Source organism: Mustela nigripes, chromosome 16, assembly GCF_022355385.1.
Source record: "Mustela nigripes isolate SB6536 chromosome 16, MUSNIG.SB6536, whole genome shotgun sequence".
Lineage (NCBI taxonomy): Eukaryota > Metazoa > Chordata > Mammalia > Carnivora > Mustelidae > Mustela > Mustela nigripes.
In genome coordinates this window covers 52,455,717-52,476,116 of record NC_081572.1, presented here as the reverse complement: position 1 = coordinate 52,476,116, position 20,400 = coordinate 52,455,717, and the positions used below count along the sequence as shown (strand labels likewise).

Below are 20,400 nucleotides of genomic sequence, written 5' to 3'. Positions count from 1 at the left end.
CCAAAACAAGCAACCCTTTTTGTTTCTTATTATCAGAAAGGGAGAGAAGGGACGGTGGGAACCTCTTTAGGAAGGGGGTGGTGGTGTGAGGTGCGTCAGGGGGGTCCTGTGCTGGACTGGGTCATTTGAGCCTTTTGCTCTTGGGAGGTTCTTAGAAATGTCGAGAGCTAGGATGGCCGGGAGATTCAGAGCCAAACATCCTGAAGCCGAAGTCCTTGGTTTGCCATTGTCTGGTGTTTGATTGGGGGCAGCCCTGTTTCGCCGCCCCCAGCCCTCGCCCTGCCCATTTCAAAAATGGAGCCCACGTCCCCTGAGAAGAATGGTGGGGAGCACCACCAAGATCATGGACGTCCCGTGCCGTGCCTTCTCGTGAATAAGGTGCTGGGCGGGTCCCAGAATCGACCTCCTCATGGGCAATGACAAGAATGAACCATCATCTGATCAAAGGAAGCCCGTTTCTTCTTTACCAGGGGCAGAATTCTTGTTCTGTGCCATGAACTCGGGGTCTTCTAGCGATCAGGGTCTTTGTGGCTTTCCAAGGCCACGCGTAGACCCATTATGTCACGTCGATGCTTACTAAGGTAACGGTGTGGTGTCCCATTTGTAGTCAAAATCTGAGGGGGCGAAGGAAGCTCACGGGGGTTAAGTGTGATGCTGGCGCATTACGTGGATGGAGGATGCATGTCCCCTGGGCTCTGGGCACTGACCTCCTAACGCACCATCCCAGTCCGATTCTGGTGGTGAAGTCTGGCTAATGCCTGACACGTGGCTGTTGGGCTGTGTCAGGCTCTTCCGTGGGCCCCTGGGGTCTGTGAAGCCCTGAAGCTGAATCCCAAAGTCCATGTCCCCTTCATGGACAATGCTGCCCCAGAGGGCCCATCCCGTTTCTCGGGTTCTCTGTGGAGCCACGTTTGGCAGTGAGCAAAGGTCCTCACCATTTCAGTTCTGTTCGAGATAAGAGGTGCATGGTCTCCCTTCAGAGGAAGAGGGTCCCAGGAAAGGGAGTCCTTCCTTCATCAGATACCCTGTTTGTCACTAAAAGAAGTCGCTCAGTCAGTTAAGCGACTGTCTTCAGCTCAGCTCATGACCGCAGGGTGCTGGGATCGAGCCCCGCATTGGGCTCCCTGCTCAGCGGGGCGTCTGCTTCTCCCTCTCCCACTCCGCCTGCTTGTTTCCCTCTCTCAGTGTCTGTCAAATAAATAAAATCTTAAAAAAAAAAAAAAAAAAAAAAAAAGACCTCTCTTGGAATTCTGGGTCCTTGGAGAACTTTCTGGAAGACAGGTGGGGTACCGTCGTTAAGCAGATCTTCCTACAGTCAAATGACTGCATTTCTCAGTGTGGTACGTGGTGGAGGAGCCTGCCTCCAAGTGACGAGTTAATCAGCGTGCATTTAGCCAGCGCAGAAAGACCGTCTTTGGAGGGGTTTGAACTCCATTAATTTCCCAGCCTGGCTAATGGGGCAGCGGAGAGCATCTCTCTTGTTCTCTCCTTTAGGTGGTGTTTGCTCATGGGCTTAGTGCTGTGTGTTCCCAGCCCCCGGGAGTGGGAAGTGGATTCATTTGGAAAAGTAGCAGCTTAAAGGCCTTTATTTGGTTTTGTCCCCAAACGGAGAGGCCACTGAGCATTTCAGAGGAAGGCTGGCCACCCGCTCCAGGCCGCCCCATCTGCGCACAACTGGCCTTTCTGGAACAGAGTTCTAGCCAGAATCTGGGTTGATAATTGCCTTCTCCCCAATTTTTTAAAAAAAGTTCTAATTTTTTACCTACAGACCCGAAAACCTAACTCCTCATTTGTTTATGTTCTTGGAGAAGCACCTGCGTTTTGCTGCTCCCTCACACCTCCTATTCACTGTGGGAAGCTACAGCTCACCTGGGTGAATTCACAACACATGCGTGCCACGCCTAAAAAGGGGCGGTGACCCTTGCTGCCACCTCTCCCCTCGTCTCTGTCCTGTTCCCAGCCTTTCGTTTTTTCTTCCTTCCAAATGGCCTCACATTATCGGCCCTTGTGTTCGTCCTTCCTGCTCTCCCCTTTCCCATTCAGATGCACAGAATCTCCCTTATTCTGTATCTTCCTTTTTGGAAACCTACTTAGCAGTGGTTTTTAATGATACCCCAAAGGGTTGCAGACACATATGTTGTGACAGGAGACAAGAGAAGCAGCAAAGGGAGCCATGACTGGGCCCAAGAAACGTCTCCTGTGGGACTATGGGTCCATAGCTCCCCGGTTGTCTTCGTGGACAGACAGACAGACCATGAAGACACGTGTCATTGAAAACAGGCTGTCGGTTAAAAGAAGGCGTGACTGTTTTTGGTACTGAGATGGGGGGGGGGGTTGACACGAAGAGGACACCACTGGCAGGAAGAACACTTTTCCAAACATACGGTTAATCCAGCCTTCTTTTTTTTTTTTAAAGATTTTATTTATTTATTTGACAGACAGAGATCACAAGTAGGCAGAGAGGCAGGCAGAGAGAGAGAGGGAGGGAAGCAGGCTCCCTGCTGAGTAGAGAGCCCGATGCGGGACTCGATCCCAGGACCCTGGGGTCATGACCTGAGCCGAAGGCAGAGGCTTAACCCACTGAGCCACCCAGGCATCCCTCACTTATTATTTATTTTAAATATATAATTTATTTGAGAGAGGGAGAGTGAGCTTGCTGAGGTGGGAATGGGTAGGGAAGGGCAGAGGGAGAGGAAGAGAGAATCTTGAGCTGACTTCCATGCTGAGCGTGGAGCCGGGCGTGGGGCTCAATCTCACAGCCCTGAGATCATGACCTGAGCTGGAACCAAGAGTCGGACTCTTAACCGGCTGAGCCACCCAGGCACCCCTGTTTTATTCCTCATTAATGAGAAAACCAGGCAGGTGTGAAGTTCACTTGGAATAAGGAAATGTTAATACAAATCTTCAAAGAGAGCGGGAAACGGACTTTTCTCCAGATGGTGGGAAGTGGAGAGGGAAACCCACAGAACCTTCAGCAAGCATTCCTCTGCATATGTAGGGTTAAGAACTCTGTATTGTTCGTGATTCACAGATCTGCAAAATATTTCAAAGGCTAGAGTCAGCTAACCGGAAGGACGCTCTTTGCACAACATGGTTTTGTCTTGGAGGCACTGGTAGTCTTTTTTTTTGCTCATTCTAGATTTTTTGACATTTTCTTCTCAGTCTTCAGGAGGCTCACAGAGCCCAGATCTGTTTAATCAGCACTGCTGGGGAGCACGGTATGCCACGTTCCTAATGTGTCTTTGCGCCACTCGTATCCTACCCTTGATGTGGATTTTCTTCGCTTCAGATCACATCCAACATCTGTCTGGCATTTATTCATTCACCCACTTAACCCTTCATTCACCTAACAGCCACTTAGTTTTGCCACCGTGAAAATAAGGTGCAGCCCAGTTTGCAGCCCCCTTGAGAAGTGAAACGGCAGATGGGCAAAAGTCATGCTGACTGTGTGTGTGTGCACGTGTGTGTATTTGAAGGAGCGTGTTGGGAGGGTGGTGGTTATGAGAAGGGAGCAGGGATTGCTAATCCAGAATGGGGAAGGGATGACTGTCATAGAAACTTTTTTTAGAAGGAGGAGGACTGGGAAGAATATTCTAGAAGGAAGGAAGTCCCAGGGGGAAGGTGTTGGGGAGTGGCAAGAGACCTCATGACCCATTTGAGGAAATGCAGGTGCCTGCCCACAGCTAGGGTGCTGGAGAGTTGGGGGAGGGGTGAGAAAGGGAGGTGGGGAACATGGGGTACCCTCAGAGAGAGACCCATGGCCTGCCAGGGATTTGGGACATCATGTTCCATATGCTGAGGGACTGTGAAGGTTGCTCGCATTAACGTTTGGGAAGCTGTCTGGGGAGGTACTGGATGGAAGGCTGGGTAGCCTGGAGAAGGGCAGCCAGCCCATTTTCCGATCTTTCTAACCTGATTTTTCGCTTTTCCTCCAAAAAAGATCTTCAGCCCAGGCTAAATGACCCAGCCACTGTCTTAGGTTCCTAAACTTAGCTATCTTTTCGTCTTGTCTTCTTCACTTCCACCGACCTTTGGGAGTAGCTCAAGGAAGCTTCAGTTGTCCCAAAGGACACACCTGGATGCTTCTTTTCTGCATTTCTCACTTGGAGCCAAGCATACAGTGTGTGCTGGTAAACTTCCCATGCATTGGTCAGTTTCTCTCCAAATGTACAGTATGCCCCCGGAAGGCAAGAATCCTCCCCACAAATGATACACACTCTCCATCTCACTGATTCCTTAATTACTCATGATAAGTATCTCACCTATCTCTGGGCATTTAAGTTCAAGACCTTCCTTGTGTCTATAGCCTGCTAGTATAATTGTGTCACTTAATGTCATGGATGAGATGACCCATAAATGTCTCTAGAATTAACTTTGGGGCGTTGGGATGCTGAGAGCCTCACCGTCTTCGAACCTGACCCGGACGATGCTAATTTATTATTCCAGGAGACTCCCAGTTGTCTTGACATTGTTGTACTGTATTCTTCAGGGTCATCAAGCATCAAGGCTTGCTGGCTCATTTCCTTCCATTCATTCACATAGGTGTTCACGGAGCCCATTACTCTCAAGTGCTTCCTATGCCCGAGTTTTGCTCTTGGTCTTGTGTTTTCTTTTGAAGATAAAAATCTGGAACATCCACAGCCCAAACTGATACAAACAAAACATGGAGGGCAGTAAGATCCCACCAAACGTCTTGTTCTTAGAAATTGTCATTAGGCTTAAAAATAGTTATGGGGTTAGTTTTCTGCTCAGGCTGATGAAGGCTAAAAGGCTAATCTCCCTGGTAATTCCTAGCAGCTCTGTCACTAGCCATTCCGTTATTTGATCTGCTTGGTGCTTATGGTTTGGTTCCCTTGTGGGCCTGGCGGGGTCAAGGGAGAGAACACTTTGTCTAAAGCACAGACTTGGGGGAAATTTTAAGACTCACCAGTCAGGCAGGATCCTCCGCCAAAATGTTCTCATGGAAGGTAGAAAGTCACAACGGGACACGCTCAGGGGAACGTAGTTTCATCGTCTCTCTTGTCTTTGGATGTGAAATGCACAAACAAGGCAGACTCTCATCTCTTCCAGATTTATTGAGTTTTTATTTAAAAAAAAAAAAAAAAAAAAAGATGGTTGACCATGACAATGAATGGCTGAGAATTTGGAGGGGGGGTAGACTTTTTTCTCCTGCCGGAAATGGACTCTGGTGACCTTCCATTGCTTCCCGAGCTGAGATGCCCCGAAAGTGTGGGGCTTCAGGGGGCGGGGGCGTCCTTGGAGTTTGCCTTGGCTGTGCTGTGCCACCCAAGTCCTTGAGACACCTTTCCGTCAGCCTCAAGCCCTGGGCCAAACGTTAAGTGCTGATGACCTAAGAAGTCCAAGATAAGAATCATCCCTTTTTTCCTTTGTCAGCAGTTTCTTTAAGTGCATAGACTGCCTAGGATGTTCTCTCTGGGTGGAAAGTACTCCTTCTCTAAAACGGGCTTGAGCTATTTAAAGCCTGTGATAAGGGAAGTTTATTTGTACTCCTTTCCCTAGTTTAACTTCACTTAAACTTGGGTCTCAGGATTTTTATGGACCTCATTTACTTTATACCGTTTTCAGTTGCTCACCATAAAGCCGGGTTCTGTCTGTTGAGCAGAAGGGAAATGGAGAACGGGATGGAGCCCTGGTCTTGGACTTAAGTCAAGAGTTGACTGGGACTTCTCTGGTCCCCAAACCTTACTGGCTGGCTTGCCAGGAGGCAGGAAGGGAACTGATGACATTGAGTCTTGGCCACGTAGATCTTGTTTCCAGATTGGCCAAGTGGGTTGTTTCTTTCCATCAGCCTCAGAGGGAGAACCCCTGCCCCTAAACTGGCTGTTTGGTTCTGCTTGTAAACATCATTCCGTCTCATGTTAAGAAAGAGAAATAATCCTCCCACATAGGTTGTGTTCCTACTAAACACTGCCTCGTTTTCCATTATTCTTTGGCTTGGGTCGTCATCACATTCATTCAGTTAAATCAACCCAAGAAGGGGCACTCTGTTTTCCTTTCTCTCCAGCGTCCTGCCAGGGACTAGGAAGGAAGGTCCGAATATGAGATCCTTCATAGCACAAGTGAGGATTAAAGGCTCCTTCAGATACGTGTTTGTCTTACAGATTCTTTTTTTTTTTTTTTTAAGATTGTATTTTTAAGTAATCTCTACACCCAACGTGGACTTGAGCTTACAACCCTGAGGTCAAGAGTCACATGCTCTTACAACTGAGCCAGCCAAGCGCCCCTCACATACTTGTATTTGACATAGCCATTTGAGTTTAAGAACCAGTTTGGTGTTTCTTTTTGTTTGGCAATATTTCCTTAGAAATATCTAGGGCTGTACGCCAGAGGAGATAATACAGAGGAGATGAGCGTGGGGTTCATTGCACCTTACTCTTGGGTAGGGTTTTGGTGCTTTTAAGGGGTTACTCACCTGCAAACTACATTTGAAATGTTTTGAAAAGATTTTCAAAAACTGGGCAGGACAAATATTTCCATTTTGCAGGTGAGGAAAGGCAGCTCAGAGACATTGGGCAACTTGCCGGAGGCCACACAGCCTGACCTTGAATCCTGCTTTTCGTTCTACTCTACCAGGTGTCAGGCTACTTAACCCAGGGTGCATAGATTTAGGGCATCTGTGACTGGCCTCTGAATTACACCCTAGGGTTTTGTCTATACCAGCGTCCCTGAGGTGCAGTGTATGCGTATCATGACTCATCAAGCTAGCATAGACGGTCTACTTCACCCCTGCTGACTGGCGTGGTACCATAGCTAGTTTTGGCTGAAGGCGAGGGAGAGGTGGAGAGCTTAAGGGTCATCTTTTAGAATATTAGAGCCGAAGAACATCCTGTTAAACCAGCGCATTCACTTGCATATACAGGGAAACCAAACCCAAAGCTTTGAGTGCCTGCCTGCCCTCCAAGGCCTTAGGTGCTTGTCAGGGGCAGGGCGGGGAGCAGACCCCAGAGCTTCAGGTGCCCGAGCCCTTTAGGCTTTCCTGGATTGCCAGAAAGCCCCCTCCCCTTGTCCTGTGGGTTATCTCCCAGCTCCCTGGCCGAAGGTAGTGATTTTCCTTCCATCTTGATTGACTGGCACTGACAATCAATCAAGATCAGAGGAAAATCACTTGACTGGCAGTGCCGAGGGCTTCAAAGGCTTTTGGGTGGAGTCCTGTTTACAAACTTTTGCTGCCAGTTACCAAGGGCAGTGGGAAGGCGGCTTTTCTCCTGTGAGGCAGAGAGCTAGAAGAGGATTTACAGCAACAAGTGAGCGCCTCTGCCCTGGGCTGGCGCTGGGTTGCTGGGTTCCTGCGTTCCTGCCCCAGGGAGAAGCAGCCTGTTCCAGCTCCGGAAGCTGGTGCTGATCGGAGACCAAACCCCAGGGTTCTTGGGTTTGGATTTTGGTGTCCCATTGTCCTCCTGTCTGGGTCCTCTGCTCCGCCCCACCACGGGGCTGAATTTACTTTCTAAAAAGTCTGCTTCCCAGAATATTCTCTCTCTTTCCAATGGTCAGAAAATTTTGTTTGTTTTTTTTCTTCCGGGAGATGGGACCCAGATTACTCTCATTTCACAGGATCAGTCCCAGCACACAGTGAAGTCCAGTAAACTGGAGCAATGCCCCAGAGAGCTCTTCACAAAAGGCTATTAGCTTTTAATTGAAACTCTCCCTCCCCCCCCCCCCCCCCACCACCTCTCCCCACCCCCAGCCCCTTCCAGGAACAGGAACTCCCAGCCTTTGTGAAACAGGGTCTATAACAGAGGATTCTGCCAAAATAAAAGGCATCTTGAGTTGACCCAGAGGAGCGAGATGCTCTTTTTCGCCCTGCCCCCTTATGGCATTCAGGGCCTTTTCATTTTCTGAGCAGTATTGAAATTCTAGGACAATGGAGGCCAAATCCTTGCAGTGGGGGTTGGGGGCTGGGGGTGGAGAAAGAGGGGGGAGGGTTGGAAGAGGAGGGGGTCTGGGGGAGTCCAGCCTTTGTTGGTTTTTTCTTTTCTACCCCTTACCTTTAAAAAATAATAATAATAAAAGGAAGGGGAGAAGGCCCAGTAAACTTTATAATGAATAATGACATCACTTCCGGCAGCCCCCACCGGTCCAGCCCCAGAGAGACACTGAGAACAACAGACTATTTACAATTTCATTTTAAATTATTTTTAAACCCTCCCCAAGGGGTTCTTTGATATGCAAACATCTCCCCCAAATGGAGATAATTATTTATGGAGATGCCGCTCTTTGAAGGGGAGCTCCCAGAACGGGTGGGCTTTGTGCCTCCCTAGGAAAGGAAGAAGGTTCCAGATAAGGAGGGGCCCCGAGCTGATACTCATCTTGCTCCCACCCCCTCCTCCTGCCTCCCCTCCCGGGAAGCCAGCGGCTTTAAAGAAGAAACTTCCCAAAGTGACAGCCCACGGTTTGAGTTCCCGTTTCTCCAGCATTGTCCACGGTTAGGGTTTCCAGAAGCTCCTTCCTGGTCCCCCAGTACCTAGTCTGTCTGTAGGAGAGGAAGGAGGAGGGATAGGCTGCGGGTCTTGTGTGTCTGACCCTGGAGGCCCTCTGTGATTTATAGGGTCACCAGACACCAGGGAGGTTTTTTTGGGGGTGCTGGATAAGACGCCTGTGCTTAGAGCCCTGATAACTCTGCGGCCTGCTTTTGTCTTGCCTTTGGGTTTTCTCTTGAAAATGCTTTAACACTTTGGCCTGCGGTACTGAGTGCCTCCTGTCCCCTGCCCCCACTCCGTGCTGCCCTTCCTGAACCTTCAAGTTGGCCTCCCTGTGATGGGGAGACTAAGGCACTCAACTCGGCGCCGAGCCTCCAGCTTCCCTCTCGCTGGTCTGGCCCCCTCCCTCTGACCCAGTGTTAGATTTCATGGCGAAATTGAGGGGAAGTCCAGAATGCCCATGGACCCCCGCCCCCTCCCAGGTGCAGGTGTACCCCACCATCCTCATTGCCCACCAAAGAGGGACATTTGTCACAACTGATGAACCTGCCTGGACAGGTCATTGTCTCCTGGTTCCTTCTCCGTGTGTGTATCCCATGGGCTTGGACAAACAGAGGATACCCCATAGCCATCATTATGGCATCATGCAGACAGTTTTTCCTGCCCTGAAAACTCTTTGCTCTCCAACTGTCTGTCTCTTCCTCTCTTCTCTTCCCTGATCTCTGCGGATCCCAGTGTCTCTGCATTCAGCTGCAGATGCTTGTGGGTTTGTTGGGTGGCACTCTACCTGCTTTTTGCCATTGGAAGGCGATGTCTTTGTTTCCTAGACAGATTTGGGGCTGCCCGTACTACGAATGAGGTAGCTTATTTTTATTTCACTATTTTTGGTATTGGGGTCATAACGCTTTCTAGAAATCTTGATTCTTCCGTTTGGAAAGATGGTTCTGTTTGTTTCGAGTTTGGGTGTTGAATTCTCAGAAACTGGCCTCGGGGTTTCTTTGCGGGGAAGCTAAAGTTGGATTCCTGGCCTGTGCATCCCAGGATGGTCGGTTGTTGGAAAAGTTTCTCAGAATGAGCAGAGCACGGATACCTCCTTGGCTTTGCTAACTTTGGTTTTGTTTTTTTTTTTCTTTTTACTAAGATTTTATTTATTTATTTGACATGGATGCACAGTGAGAGGGAATACAAGCCGGGGGAGTGGGAGAGGGAGAAGCAGGCTTCCCGCAATGGGGGGCTCAGGCCCAGGACTCTGGGATCATGACCTGAGCTGAAGGCAGATGCTTAATGACTGAGCCACCCAGGGGTCCCTGTGCTAAGTTTCCAGCCCAGAACGTCAGGGGTATGGCTAGGGGGGCCCATGCCAGTTAGAATCGGAACCAGAACCAGGACTGAGACCTTTATGGAAATTTTTTTTTTTTTTTTAACTGCAGTATATCTGTAATGTCCAAATAACTGAGTCCCTATTGATCATTTTCTGATTTCAATCCGTATTTTCCTCCAACCAGTATCTGAACAAGGATTTGGGCATCCTGTGGCCTTTTGTAAGAGAGCCTGTCCTGTGGATTTTGCTCGCCCCAAGGTCATTGCTGGCAAGGGGCTGCTCAAGGACAGATTTGGGAGTGGTGGCATTTCCCAGTGCTGGACGGAGCTGGACCCCGAGGGTAATTCTTTATTATTATATGCAAGTTAAAAAGAAATGTTTAAAAAGAAGAAGAAATCTCTGTGGGAGTTCAGAAAACGTGGGGGTATTTCTGCAACCAAGCAAGGACCTGCTTCCTGGTGGGGGAGGAGAAAGGGGCAGGCCGAATGTTCTCGGCTGTCTCCGGTTCCTGGTTTTCTTGGATCTGAGCTGGAGCCAGGACCCTCCCCAGCGCACTGTGGCTGGCCTGCAGCTTTGTCTGCTGTCTCAAATGCATTCACTCGCATCTGCTGTGCATAAACGTCTCCGGCATCTGCTGGGCTGTACTGAGGTTACACCCATTTCAATAATCTGCCTTTTTATTGTTGTGTCATTTGCCAGTTTAAATAAGGGGTTTAGTGGCGGGACCACGGGAGCAGGAGGTGTCAGCTGAGGAGAGAAAGAAACAGGGCAGGCAAATGAGGGCCACATTGGCTGCTGGAGAACATCCGAAATCTAGGGCTTTTTAGGACTGTGGCTCAGGCGAATTTCCTGCCCAGTGAGGCCTGGAGGTTGGTTGTTAACTGTTGGCTTTTAGCAGGGACACAGGACAGCCAGGCCGGGACCTGGGGATGTTCGTCGGTTTATGAACTCTGTGCTTCTCGGAAGCCCTGTGACTGTGACCACCAGCGCCCAGGGGGAAGGGGACACTGCCGGTGGCGGGCTCGCCTCCTCCACTGTCTGGGGAAGGCGCAGGCAGAGACAGGGCCGCGTCCTCCGAGAGCTGGAGATTCTAAATCCTGGAACTTCATTCTGGCAGTCGCCCTCCTGCCCCGCCCCGCTTCTGGTGAGAAAAGCTGGAAAGGGCTCAGGGGGTCATTTCTGACCATGAACTCATCTTCAGTTTTACGGGTTTTTTTTTTTTGTTTTTTTGTTTTTTTTTTTAAGATTTTGTTGTTGTTGTTGTGTTTTTTGTTTGTTTGTGTTTTGAGCAGAGAATTTTGGTTCATTTGGAGCTACATACTTCGGCAAAAGCGTCATCAGACCATCCAGTTACTTGCGCTGTTCCTTTTTTTTTTTTTTTTCTTTTAAAGATTTTATTTATTTATTTGACAGACAGGGATCACAAGTAGGCAGAGAGAGAGAGGAATGGAAGCAGACTCCCCACTGAGCAGAGAGCCCCATGCGGGGCTCATCCCCGGACCCTGGGATACCTGCGCTGTTCTTGACCTGTTCGCCTTCCTGTCTCCTGTTTACGTCGATGCTGTCTAACTTTTGCTGCTGCTGATCAGGACTTGTCTTCCTTCTGGTTCCTTCAGTTTGCCTCCTTTTGTTCCCCTGACAGCCTGACTTGGGTTTGATAACTGACTGTGTGCATGTGTGCGTGTGTGTTTCTGTGGCACACACATGTTTCGGGGCAGCAAACATCCTTTCCTTCTCTCTGCATGAAAGCAGACTGTATTTTATGTGTTGCAATGGCTGTGTTCTCTGCAGCCCTCCTTGCCCTGGCACCTGGTCTGCAGCAGACAGAGTGGGACCTCAAGACTTCACTCTGAGCCTCTCACACAAGTGGGAAGCCTGGGGTTTGCTGGAAAACTTCCGCTGTTATCAGCAGAGTAAGTGGTAGGTGTGTCTAAGTGATTGCTGCGCTGGGGCCTGATTCCGGGGGTCTGCGATAGAACCCAGGCTTGGAGTTGAGAGCATTCTAGATGAGCCTGCTATGCCTCCAGGAGGAAACCAGCGCCCCAGAATGTGGCACACAGCTCTCTTGTGAATAGCCTCCAACAAGATGAAAGTCTCTGCGACCCTTCTAGACTCACCCGGGTCTCAGGTTTTGACATGCCAGCCTTACCCACTTTGGTTTCGGTAAAGAGGGGTCCTTTCTGCTTTCTGTCGTGGGTGAGCCTGTCTGGTCAGGTTCTTGGAGGCTTGTGCTAGGGCAGTTCTCACGGTGTAAGCCTGTGTCTTCCTCAGACTTGCCTCTCCAGCCCCATGGGTATCACAAGCACCCGACGGTGACTTGTGCTTGAAGAGGTGCCCCTTCCTGCCCACCTGGTGAAGAGGGAAGGAGGGGACCCGGGTCCAGGGCCGCTGGAGGGGAAGAGCTCTTCCCACCGTTGCTCATACTCTGGGGCCCATTTCATGCAACTAACTGCTGGAGAGTGTGAACCTAAGAGGTCTATTGTTTTGAAATCTGACTCCTGTTTAAACAATTACGATCGTAGTCCTCTGATTCTAGCACTGAAATACCTATTATTAAGATCCTAATCTACGAAAGAGAGGAAAAAATACAGGTGTCTATTTTTGTATGTTTAAAGAGAGGGCAGGGGTGTGGTTCTAAGTCCTATTAAGCAGAAACAGGAGGTTGAGGGGAGGCAGCGTGGATGAGAGAAAGGGAAGGCGGGGTAGGGGTCGTTGACTTTCGGTCCTAACTGTCCCATCTGCAGGCCTGCGACCTGCTTCTGCATGAGCCACCCTGTCCCCTTCGGCTTGTTTCGTCATTAGTCAATGGGAGACTGCAAGACCTACCTCAGAGGCTCATTGTGAGGATTCAATCAGATAATGCACGTGAACGTTTCTCGCCAGCTCACAAGTGCTGTATAATTATTAGCTGCGACGATCAGTTTGAGAAACTGGCTTTCATAACGAGCCGCTCAATTAAGCTGCAACCTCCCTGCTGGCTGGGGAGTCCAGCCTGGGGCTGCTGGGAGAGGCACGCAGGGCCCACGCACGAGGGGTCTTGCCCTTGGCCATGTCCTGATCCTTTCTTCTCGAAGCACTTGTGCCCAGGAGGTTTTGAGTGTTGGGGCAGGACGTGCCACTGGTGAAGAGACCCGGGAAGAGAATGGGGAAGGCTTTGGTCCAGGACCTGGGGGTCAGGGGAGCAGAGCGGCTGAAGGGGGAGAAAGAGGGCTTGGCCTTTAAGTTGCCAGAAGGTTTGGTGCCAGGACTCTCGACACAGTTCCCAAGCCGTGTTCCCCACCAAGTGGACCCACAGGGGTATGCTGGGAAGCAGTTGTCTCTGAGCCAGTTTCCATGAGCAGAAGGGGCTTGGGGGCATTGCAGGAAATGATGGAGAAACCCAGTGTGCATCTCACCCATCAGCCACTCATTGTAAGCAAGCAAAGCACACCTAGGGGAGAGCAGCCCAGAGCCTTCTGTGGGCACGGGCTGAGCAGTCTCTGTCATAGCACGAGGCCCCTTGAGTCTTTCTGACGCACAGATGTGCAAATTCCAGACCATTCTGGGCAGAGGGCTCCCTTGGAGCTGGTACCCAGAATGGCTTGGGTGCCCCACAGGCCGTGGAGCTCAGGAAATCTGCCCAGAGTTCAGGGAACAGAACTAGAGAACAGCGAGGCTCTTCCATTTCCTTCTTTACTAGTTTTTTTTTTTTTTTTTTTTTCAAAGATTTTATTTATTCATTTTACAGACAGAGATCACAAGTAGGCTCACCAAGCAGGGAGCCCGATGCAGGGCTCGATCCCAGGACCCTGGGACCACACCTGAGCCGAAGGCAGAGGCTTTAACCCACTGAGCCACCCAGGCGCTCCTTCTTTCCGTGCTTTCTACTCCCAGTGGATCTCGTTCCCTCATGTCCTTTCCCAGATGCAGTGAACAGAAGATAACTGATAACAGTTTCTTGACTCCAGCTAGCTACAGGCTCCGCACCAATGCTGGCTGGGTAGTCCTCTCAGAACCTTAGAGGGGGTGGACATCATCATTTTCCCCATGGTTCAGAGGCACCAACTGAGGCATGGGCAGGTAAGGTGACCTATCCAGGGTCACATACAAACAGGAGGGATGCTGAGAGTCTAACGGAGCAGCCTGACTTCAAAGCCAGTGCTGGGTCAGATGGACTCTTTGAGGACAGACCCCCGCCTATCCAGGGGCTGCGGAGAACTTGGGGTTTGGATTTCTTCTAGTCGTGCTGGTAGCCTTCTGATTCTGAATGTTCAGCTCCTGTAGACTGTGGTGGCAGATGGCTTAACGTGGGCGGAGGGGCGGGGAGGTGGGATCTTGGGATTTTATCAGACTCGCCCAGCTCTTGGGTAAAATGCGAAATCGGTTGAGAGCCAGGAACTCTGTTTAATCCTCGCCCACATTAGCCCCATGAGACTTCACCTAAGTGGTTAATGGGCAAAGTGGGTCAATCCAGCTTTAGCATAAGCCTGGGATGGCTCTGCTGCTGCCACGCCGGCTTCCTTCAGGGAAAAACCTCTTCCTCTAACTTGCTGTGAAGGGGGAGCTCACCCAGCGTGCAGCCCCCCGTTCTATCTGGCTCCCGCGATAGAACGTTGTATCATCGTTTCCATAAACGGGCTCAAGAGAGGAGTCGTGGTCTCCGTAGATGAGGGGTGGCCCGAAGCTGGAAGTTTTTGTATGTCCTACCGAGAGGTAGATATTTGGTCAGACATAATGCGGAAATGGTCTTTTTAAAATAATTTTTAAATTCACGGGCCCATATAGGAAGCAGTCAGAAGTTGCTATCCCAGAGCTAATGGAAGATGGTGCATCTGTGCCCGAAACTTCGTCTCCTGTGAGTTAACACATCCCCTTGCCTTTTCATGTACACGTGGGTGTCCAACTTTGTCCTACCAGGTGCTGTAAATGGGCTCGAACACTGTAATGCTGGTAACGATTGTCGTCGTAGGGTAGCCAGTGAATGTCAGTTACAGACCGCGTGTCAGGCATGTTGCAAGCGTACTACGATTGTTAATCGTTCTCCTCCTCATTAAACTTCCACGAGGGAAGTACCATCCCATTCATCTTTACAGAGGAGGAAGAGAAACGCACAGAGAGGTTAAGAAAGGTGTTCAAGGTAACACAGCTTTGCTGCAGCAACGCTGGGATTTGAACCCAGGCAGTCCAATGTCGGAGCCTGCTTCCCTTAGCTTTTAGGGTTGAACGGCTCTGGCTTTATGAACCACATAGCCATGGAATGAAGTAGGTGGACGCTCTTCCCGTTTCCCATGGTAGAAGGCTCAAGTTCAGAGAGCAGACGAGGCACAGTCGTCCACCTGCCGTTGGTGTTACTGTCCGCGCTCACTTATGCCACAAAACGGCTTCCTGGCGTGGGGCTCATGGGCCGCATCTCCATCGGTCCTAACGGTATTATCCACATCCTTTGGCTTAAGTGAATGCAGTGATAGAGATCATACAAGTCTCTCTCTCTTTTTTTTTTAATGGAATCCACAGTATTCCTGGAAGCTTCTAGAGTTGGGTCTTGGGGATTTCTTCTTGGCAGGTTTGTATTGGTTTAGCTTCTGTCTGATTCCTCCTGGTTTTGGTGGACTTCGGGCCTGCTTTTCGTGGTAAAGGCGTTTTGTCAGTGGTCTCTGTGTGTTGATGCTGGTCTGGCGTGGCTGGGTGGGAGAGGGAGGACATCTTCCTTCCTGTCCCCAGTGCATGTGGGCTCAGGCTTGGTGAGCTCAGGCTAGCGAGAACCCGTAGGCAGCAGAGTCTCTGGGAGTCCCAGGTGTTGTGTTGAGGAAGGCACATAGCCAGAGGCCAAGGACCTTGTGTTCTGACACTGGCTGTTTGGAGAAGTGTAAATGCTGGATAGCCCGGAAAAATAAGGGAGAGGTGGCCCCCACGGGAGGATTCAGAGCAACTCCTGTCCCGCTGCTTCTACCCTGGAGGAAGGTGCCTACCAACTTCACAGAGATAGTATCTGGCCTCCAAGCTTCGGATGGGATGTTCACACGCCTTTCAGTTCTGAAATTCCTTTTCCATGTTTTCACCTTCCTAGCACTGTTCCCTGTAACTAGAGGGAACCAGGATGAACAGTGTGGCCGTGGACACACGTGGCCAAAGAGGTGCCTGCTTCTGAGCTGACTTTGCTCTGCTTGCTTTCCCCAGGGACCTGATGCCGAGGACCCTGGAGGGCCAGATCACCATGGAGAAGACCCCCAGTTACTTCGTCACCCGCGAAGCGCCCGCGCGCATCTCGGCCATGTCCAAGGACACCAAGCTCATCGTGGTGGTGCGGGACCCGGTGACCCGCGCCATCTCGGACTACACGCAGACGCTGTCCAAGCGGCCTGACATCCCCACCTTCGAAAGCCTGACGTTCAAGAACCGCACGACGGGCCTCATCGACACGTCATGGAGCGCCATCCAGATCGGCATCTATGCCAAGCACCTGGAGCACTGGCTGCGCCACTTCCCCATCGGCCAGATGCTCTTCGTGAGTGGCGAGCGGCTCATCAGCGATCCGGCCGGCGAGCTGGGCCGCGTGCAGGACTTCCTGGGCCTCAAGAGGATCATCACGGACAAGCACTTCTACTTCAACAAGACCAAGGGCTTCCCCTGCCTCAAGAAGGCCGAGGGCAGCAGCAAGCCCCACTGCCTGGGCAAGACCAAGGGCAGGACCCACCCCGAGATCGACCGCGAGGTGGTACGCAGGCTGCGCGAGTTCTACCGGCCGTTCAACCTGAAGTTCTACCAGATGACCGGCCAAGACTTCGGCTGGGATTGAGCAGACCCTGGGGCTGTGTGACTTAACCACGTGGTTTATGTATTGAGAGAGATTATATGTATGTAAAATGTACAGAAATCTATTTTATAATAATTTATTTTTAATTCATAAGCAATTAACTCACTAAGCTGCCTAGCCACACTCTTTAGAGAGTTAGCTGCATAATCTGTTAACATTCCAAAGTATTGAATTTCTTCTTTTCCTCACGATGGATGGTGCTTCCAGTTTTTTTTTTTTCTCCCCCTCTCCCCACCCATTTTATTTAAAAAGAAGAAAAGCACAACTTGAGATTTTTGTTGTTACGGGTATGCAGCCTTCGATCGCTGTCTGAATTCACTTGCCATCTCTTTGTGTCTTGGGTCTTGTGGTCCGGCTTCTGTTCCTCCCTCCCTGCCTGTGCGTACCTCATAGGAGCCCCCACCTGTCCCAGCAGCGCGGCTCCCTTAAGGTCACGACTCATGTAGCAGCCTCTTGCCCATGTGTTGACATTTCCAAGGACGTAGAGGCCAGACCACAGCACTAGGCTTTTCCCCCCAAGTCTGCTCAGTTTGAAAGGGGGGGTAGGTTACTACCTTTGCAGGGACACATGCCTCCTCTCTGGAGTCTGCGTCCCAGGGTCCTTTCACTTCAGTTTATGATTTTGAAATATGGCCCTGTATCCTCTTCTGTCCCAGTCCCTGGTTCATGAAGCAGCTTGAAGCATATGCAGATGTTATAGCTCCTCTTTCCCAGGTCACGTGTGTGAGATGCTTGTGTGCTGCTTTAGAACTAAAGACGGTCTCTCATTTGCACGAGTGCACCATGTTCTGCTCTGACACACCAAAGAATCCCCTAGGCTAGCAGAACCGTCAGCACAAACCCACGGGTGGCAGCTGTCAAGACCCTGGGGCGATCAGGCGCATCCTATGCCCCCAGAGCCCCACCCCCACCCCCAAGGTGCTGCTGGGTGCCGAGCCAGCCCATGTGGGGCACATCCAGTAGACGGACCACCTCAGTGGGGAGAAAAGACAAAGAGCACCAAAAGGAAGTGAAGAAGGCAGAAGAAGTGAATCCCTGGCCCCCTTCTTGGTGTCTGGAACTCACCTCCTTGGAATTCCTAGCTCATCACAGATTGACAACACAGTCTGTAGCCAACAGCCAGATGGCGAACACCAAGAGTGGCTCTTGCACAGACAGGCTGAGGAAAGAATGTTGTTGCCTGGCGGCTGCCGAGCTTAACAGTTATAAAAATGTCCCTGATTGAGCTAGGTCCCAGCAGGAAGGGTCACCAGGCAGCATTGCTGCTGCTGATGCAGAAGGCTCTCCCCATCCCTCTCTGTTGAGAGAGCAGTTGGAGATTATTTGTGACGGCTAGCTTATGGCCATCAGGTTCACCATATAGCAATATCACAGAATGAACACGTTGGCTTTACCCTGTTTCCTAAACCAGAATGCTTCTATCATAGAAGAATTTTCGTTTGGAAAATTTGCACCAAGGCTTATGTGGGAAGGGACACACAGTGTCTGAATGGTTGGGGTATGATGTTGACAAAGACCCTTTTGTATGTTGGATGGGCTAGAACTCGCCCTGTAGAGCAAGAGAACTTGTGTGAAAAGAGAAATAACTCCTCTTTAGAGATTGATCATGGCATCACTGGTCCTTGGGTGATGTCTTGTTTGGTGATTGGTTTGTGTTCACCCACAAGTTTGAGCCCAGATCTAGGTTAGCTCATACTGAGCTGCAGAACAGTCAGGATCATTGTGTTGGTTCTGGCCAGGAGGATGGGCACGGGGGCTCCAGTACGTTACTCCTCAGATGCTCTGTTCATTTCAGAGCTTAGTGACTGCCTCTACCAAGTAGTACAGAAGCTGCATTTAGGGGAATGCCATAATCCTCGCATGGTTCTCCCTTCTTGCTGCTTGGGCGTCGAGACATCTGCATAAGGGTGCTAATGGGTTGTGCGTTTTTCCAGTCAGAAAGCCTGCTTATTCGTAATAAAGTGGAGAATGCCTCTTTCCATTTACAACATAACATCACTTAAAGTAAAAGCCAGGATCCACGACCTCCACAGAACCCTGCCCTGACTATCTTCTGGCCACTTTCGTGCCCTGATAACAGCTCATGATGTAGCATTGCAGAAAAAGCGCAGGGAAGGGTATGCGACAAGGCAGTAGGAAAACAAGCATACATTTTTCCTTCCCCTTCGGGTCCCTGTCATCTTTCCAAGCTGGACAGTTTTGATTAAGTTGTTTATCTTCTGCCTTACAACTGAAACAGGAAATCTCCAGATACAAGGAGGGTCACTGAGTCATGAACATTGAAGTGAGTCAGGATTCTATTCTGGGTCAAATCCTCGAATCCAAACAGATGTTGATAATTAGCAAGGATGGACTAGAGCACGTTTTCCTATAGAAGATAAATGATCACTTCCACACATCTCTTCACAGGGGTCTGATAGCTTACAGTTCCCAACCCAACCAGACGCGGCATCTGTCCCACAGTTACCCCCTGTTGTGTGACAGTTATCATAGAGCCTGGGCCCACATGTCTTTCTCCTACAATTAGCCTTGAGTTTCTTCCTGTTCTAGCAATCTCCAAGACCACCCACTCAAGTTCTTAGCTGCTAGAAGACAGACAGCAGTTCCTGTTGTAGTCCTTTTCCCTGGGCGTACTTTGGATTTTTTTCCAATTTACAGGGAAAGCTCTGATAATTCATTGGCAGTACTTTATTCATCTCCGTTTCATTTGCTTGTTAAAAACAAAAAGGTTAACAACAGCAGCAAAAAGAAATTGGAGGTTTTTATGGTCCCTGTCTACCCCATGCTTGCTTTGAGGTGTTTGTGCTATATAGTCTGGTTAATGTGGGAGGTGGTACCTGGAAAGGTATTTAGGTATAGTGACTACATAATAAATACTTGGATGACGGAGAAAGAGACGTTGTCTTTTCACGGGATTCTCTTTGGAAGTCATTTTGAGTGACAGATAGTTTTAAGCTTTTGGAGAAACAGTTTCAGATCCTGCCAGGCTATTTACATAAGAAAGGAAAATGGAAGCTTCCAGTAGACTTGAAATACTTAGCGTTTTATCTCAAACGCTGACACGGACGTCCGTGTCATTTTTCTTTTTCAGTTTTTCAAGAAGGATGGTCAATTAAACTGAAAGGTGTGGTTAGATTTTTTTTTTCACTTTTGTAACATTAATTTATGACTGAGTTCATTCAGCCCAGTAATCTGAAATACGGTGCAGATTCTAGCCGTATGTCTTCTATAACCTGGTTGTTAGAATAGCCAATATGTACAAAAAAAAAATTAAAACAAGTATTTTGTCCTATGTATAACACAAAGTAATTTTACACAGAGAAAGATGTTTCTAGGGAAAAAAAAATTCTGTTAATTCATACTATTTCTTTGTATGAAAAAATAAAATCTATTTTACCAACTTGTGGGTGTTTTCATGTTTTATTGTGTGTTGCGGATGGACAAGGGAGTGGGGTTTGATTCCGTAACGAATTCCCTGAATGCATTCTGAGGGCAGGCCAGATCTTGCAGATTTCAAAATGTAACTAACCTGCAAATGTGTGTGGCAGTTGTTTGGAAACGATTCTGAAGGCTATGAGATCAGTGGGAAGGCCTGTGCCCCTTGCAGGAATATGCACAGGACTTCAAGGACAGACACCAAAGCCACCATGTCTCTTGGGCTACCCTGTGTGGGGGCAGCCTACAAGTACGATAAAACAGAACTTTAACAGCTGGGCGATTTGGAGGATGGTAGCATCCCTTCTCCCGTACACAGTTCTATGGAGATCCTTATCCTTGACACAACTGAAAAGTGTTAAGACAAAAAGATGTTGCCATATCCTTAACCCACAGTAAGAGAGCCCTTTTGT

At 49.6% G+C, this 20,400-nt stretch overlaps 1 protein-coding gene across 1 annotated transcript in view; it reads left to right on the top strand.

The window, feature by feature from the left end:
* The window catches only part of LOC132003587 (heparan sulfate glucosamine 3-O-sulfotransferase 3B1), a 39,310-nt gene extending 19,358 nt beyond the window's left edge, over positions 1-19,952 (top strand). Inside the window, exon 2 of the mRNA XM_059379143.1 lies at positions 15,916-19,952. Within this exon, the coding sequence (XP_059235126.1) occupies positions 15,916-16,534 (619 nt within the window). The 3' untranslated portion in view covers positions 16,535-19,952. The remainder of the gene's footprint in view (positions 1-15,915) is intronic.
* The last annotated feature ends 448 nt before the right edge of the window (positions 19,953-20,400 follow it).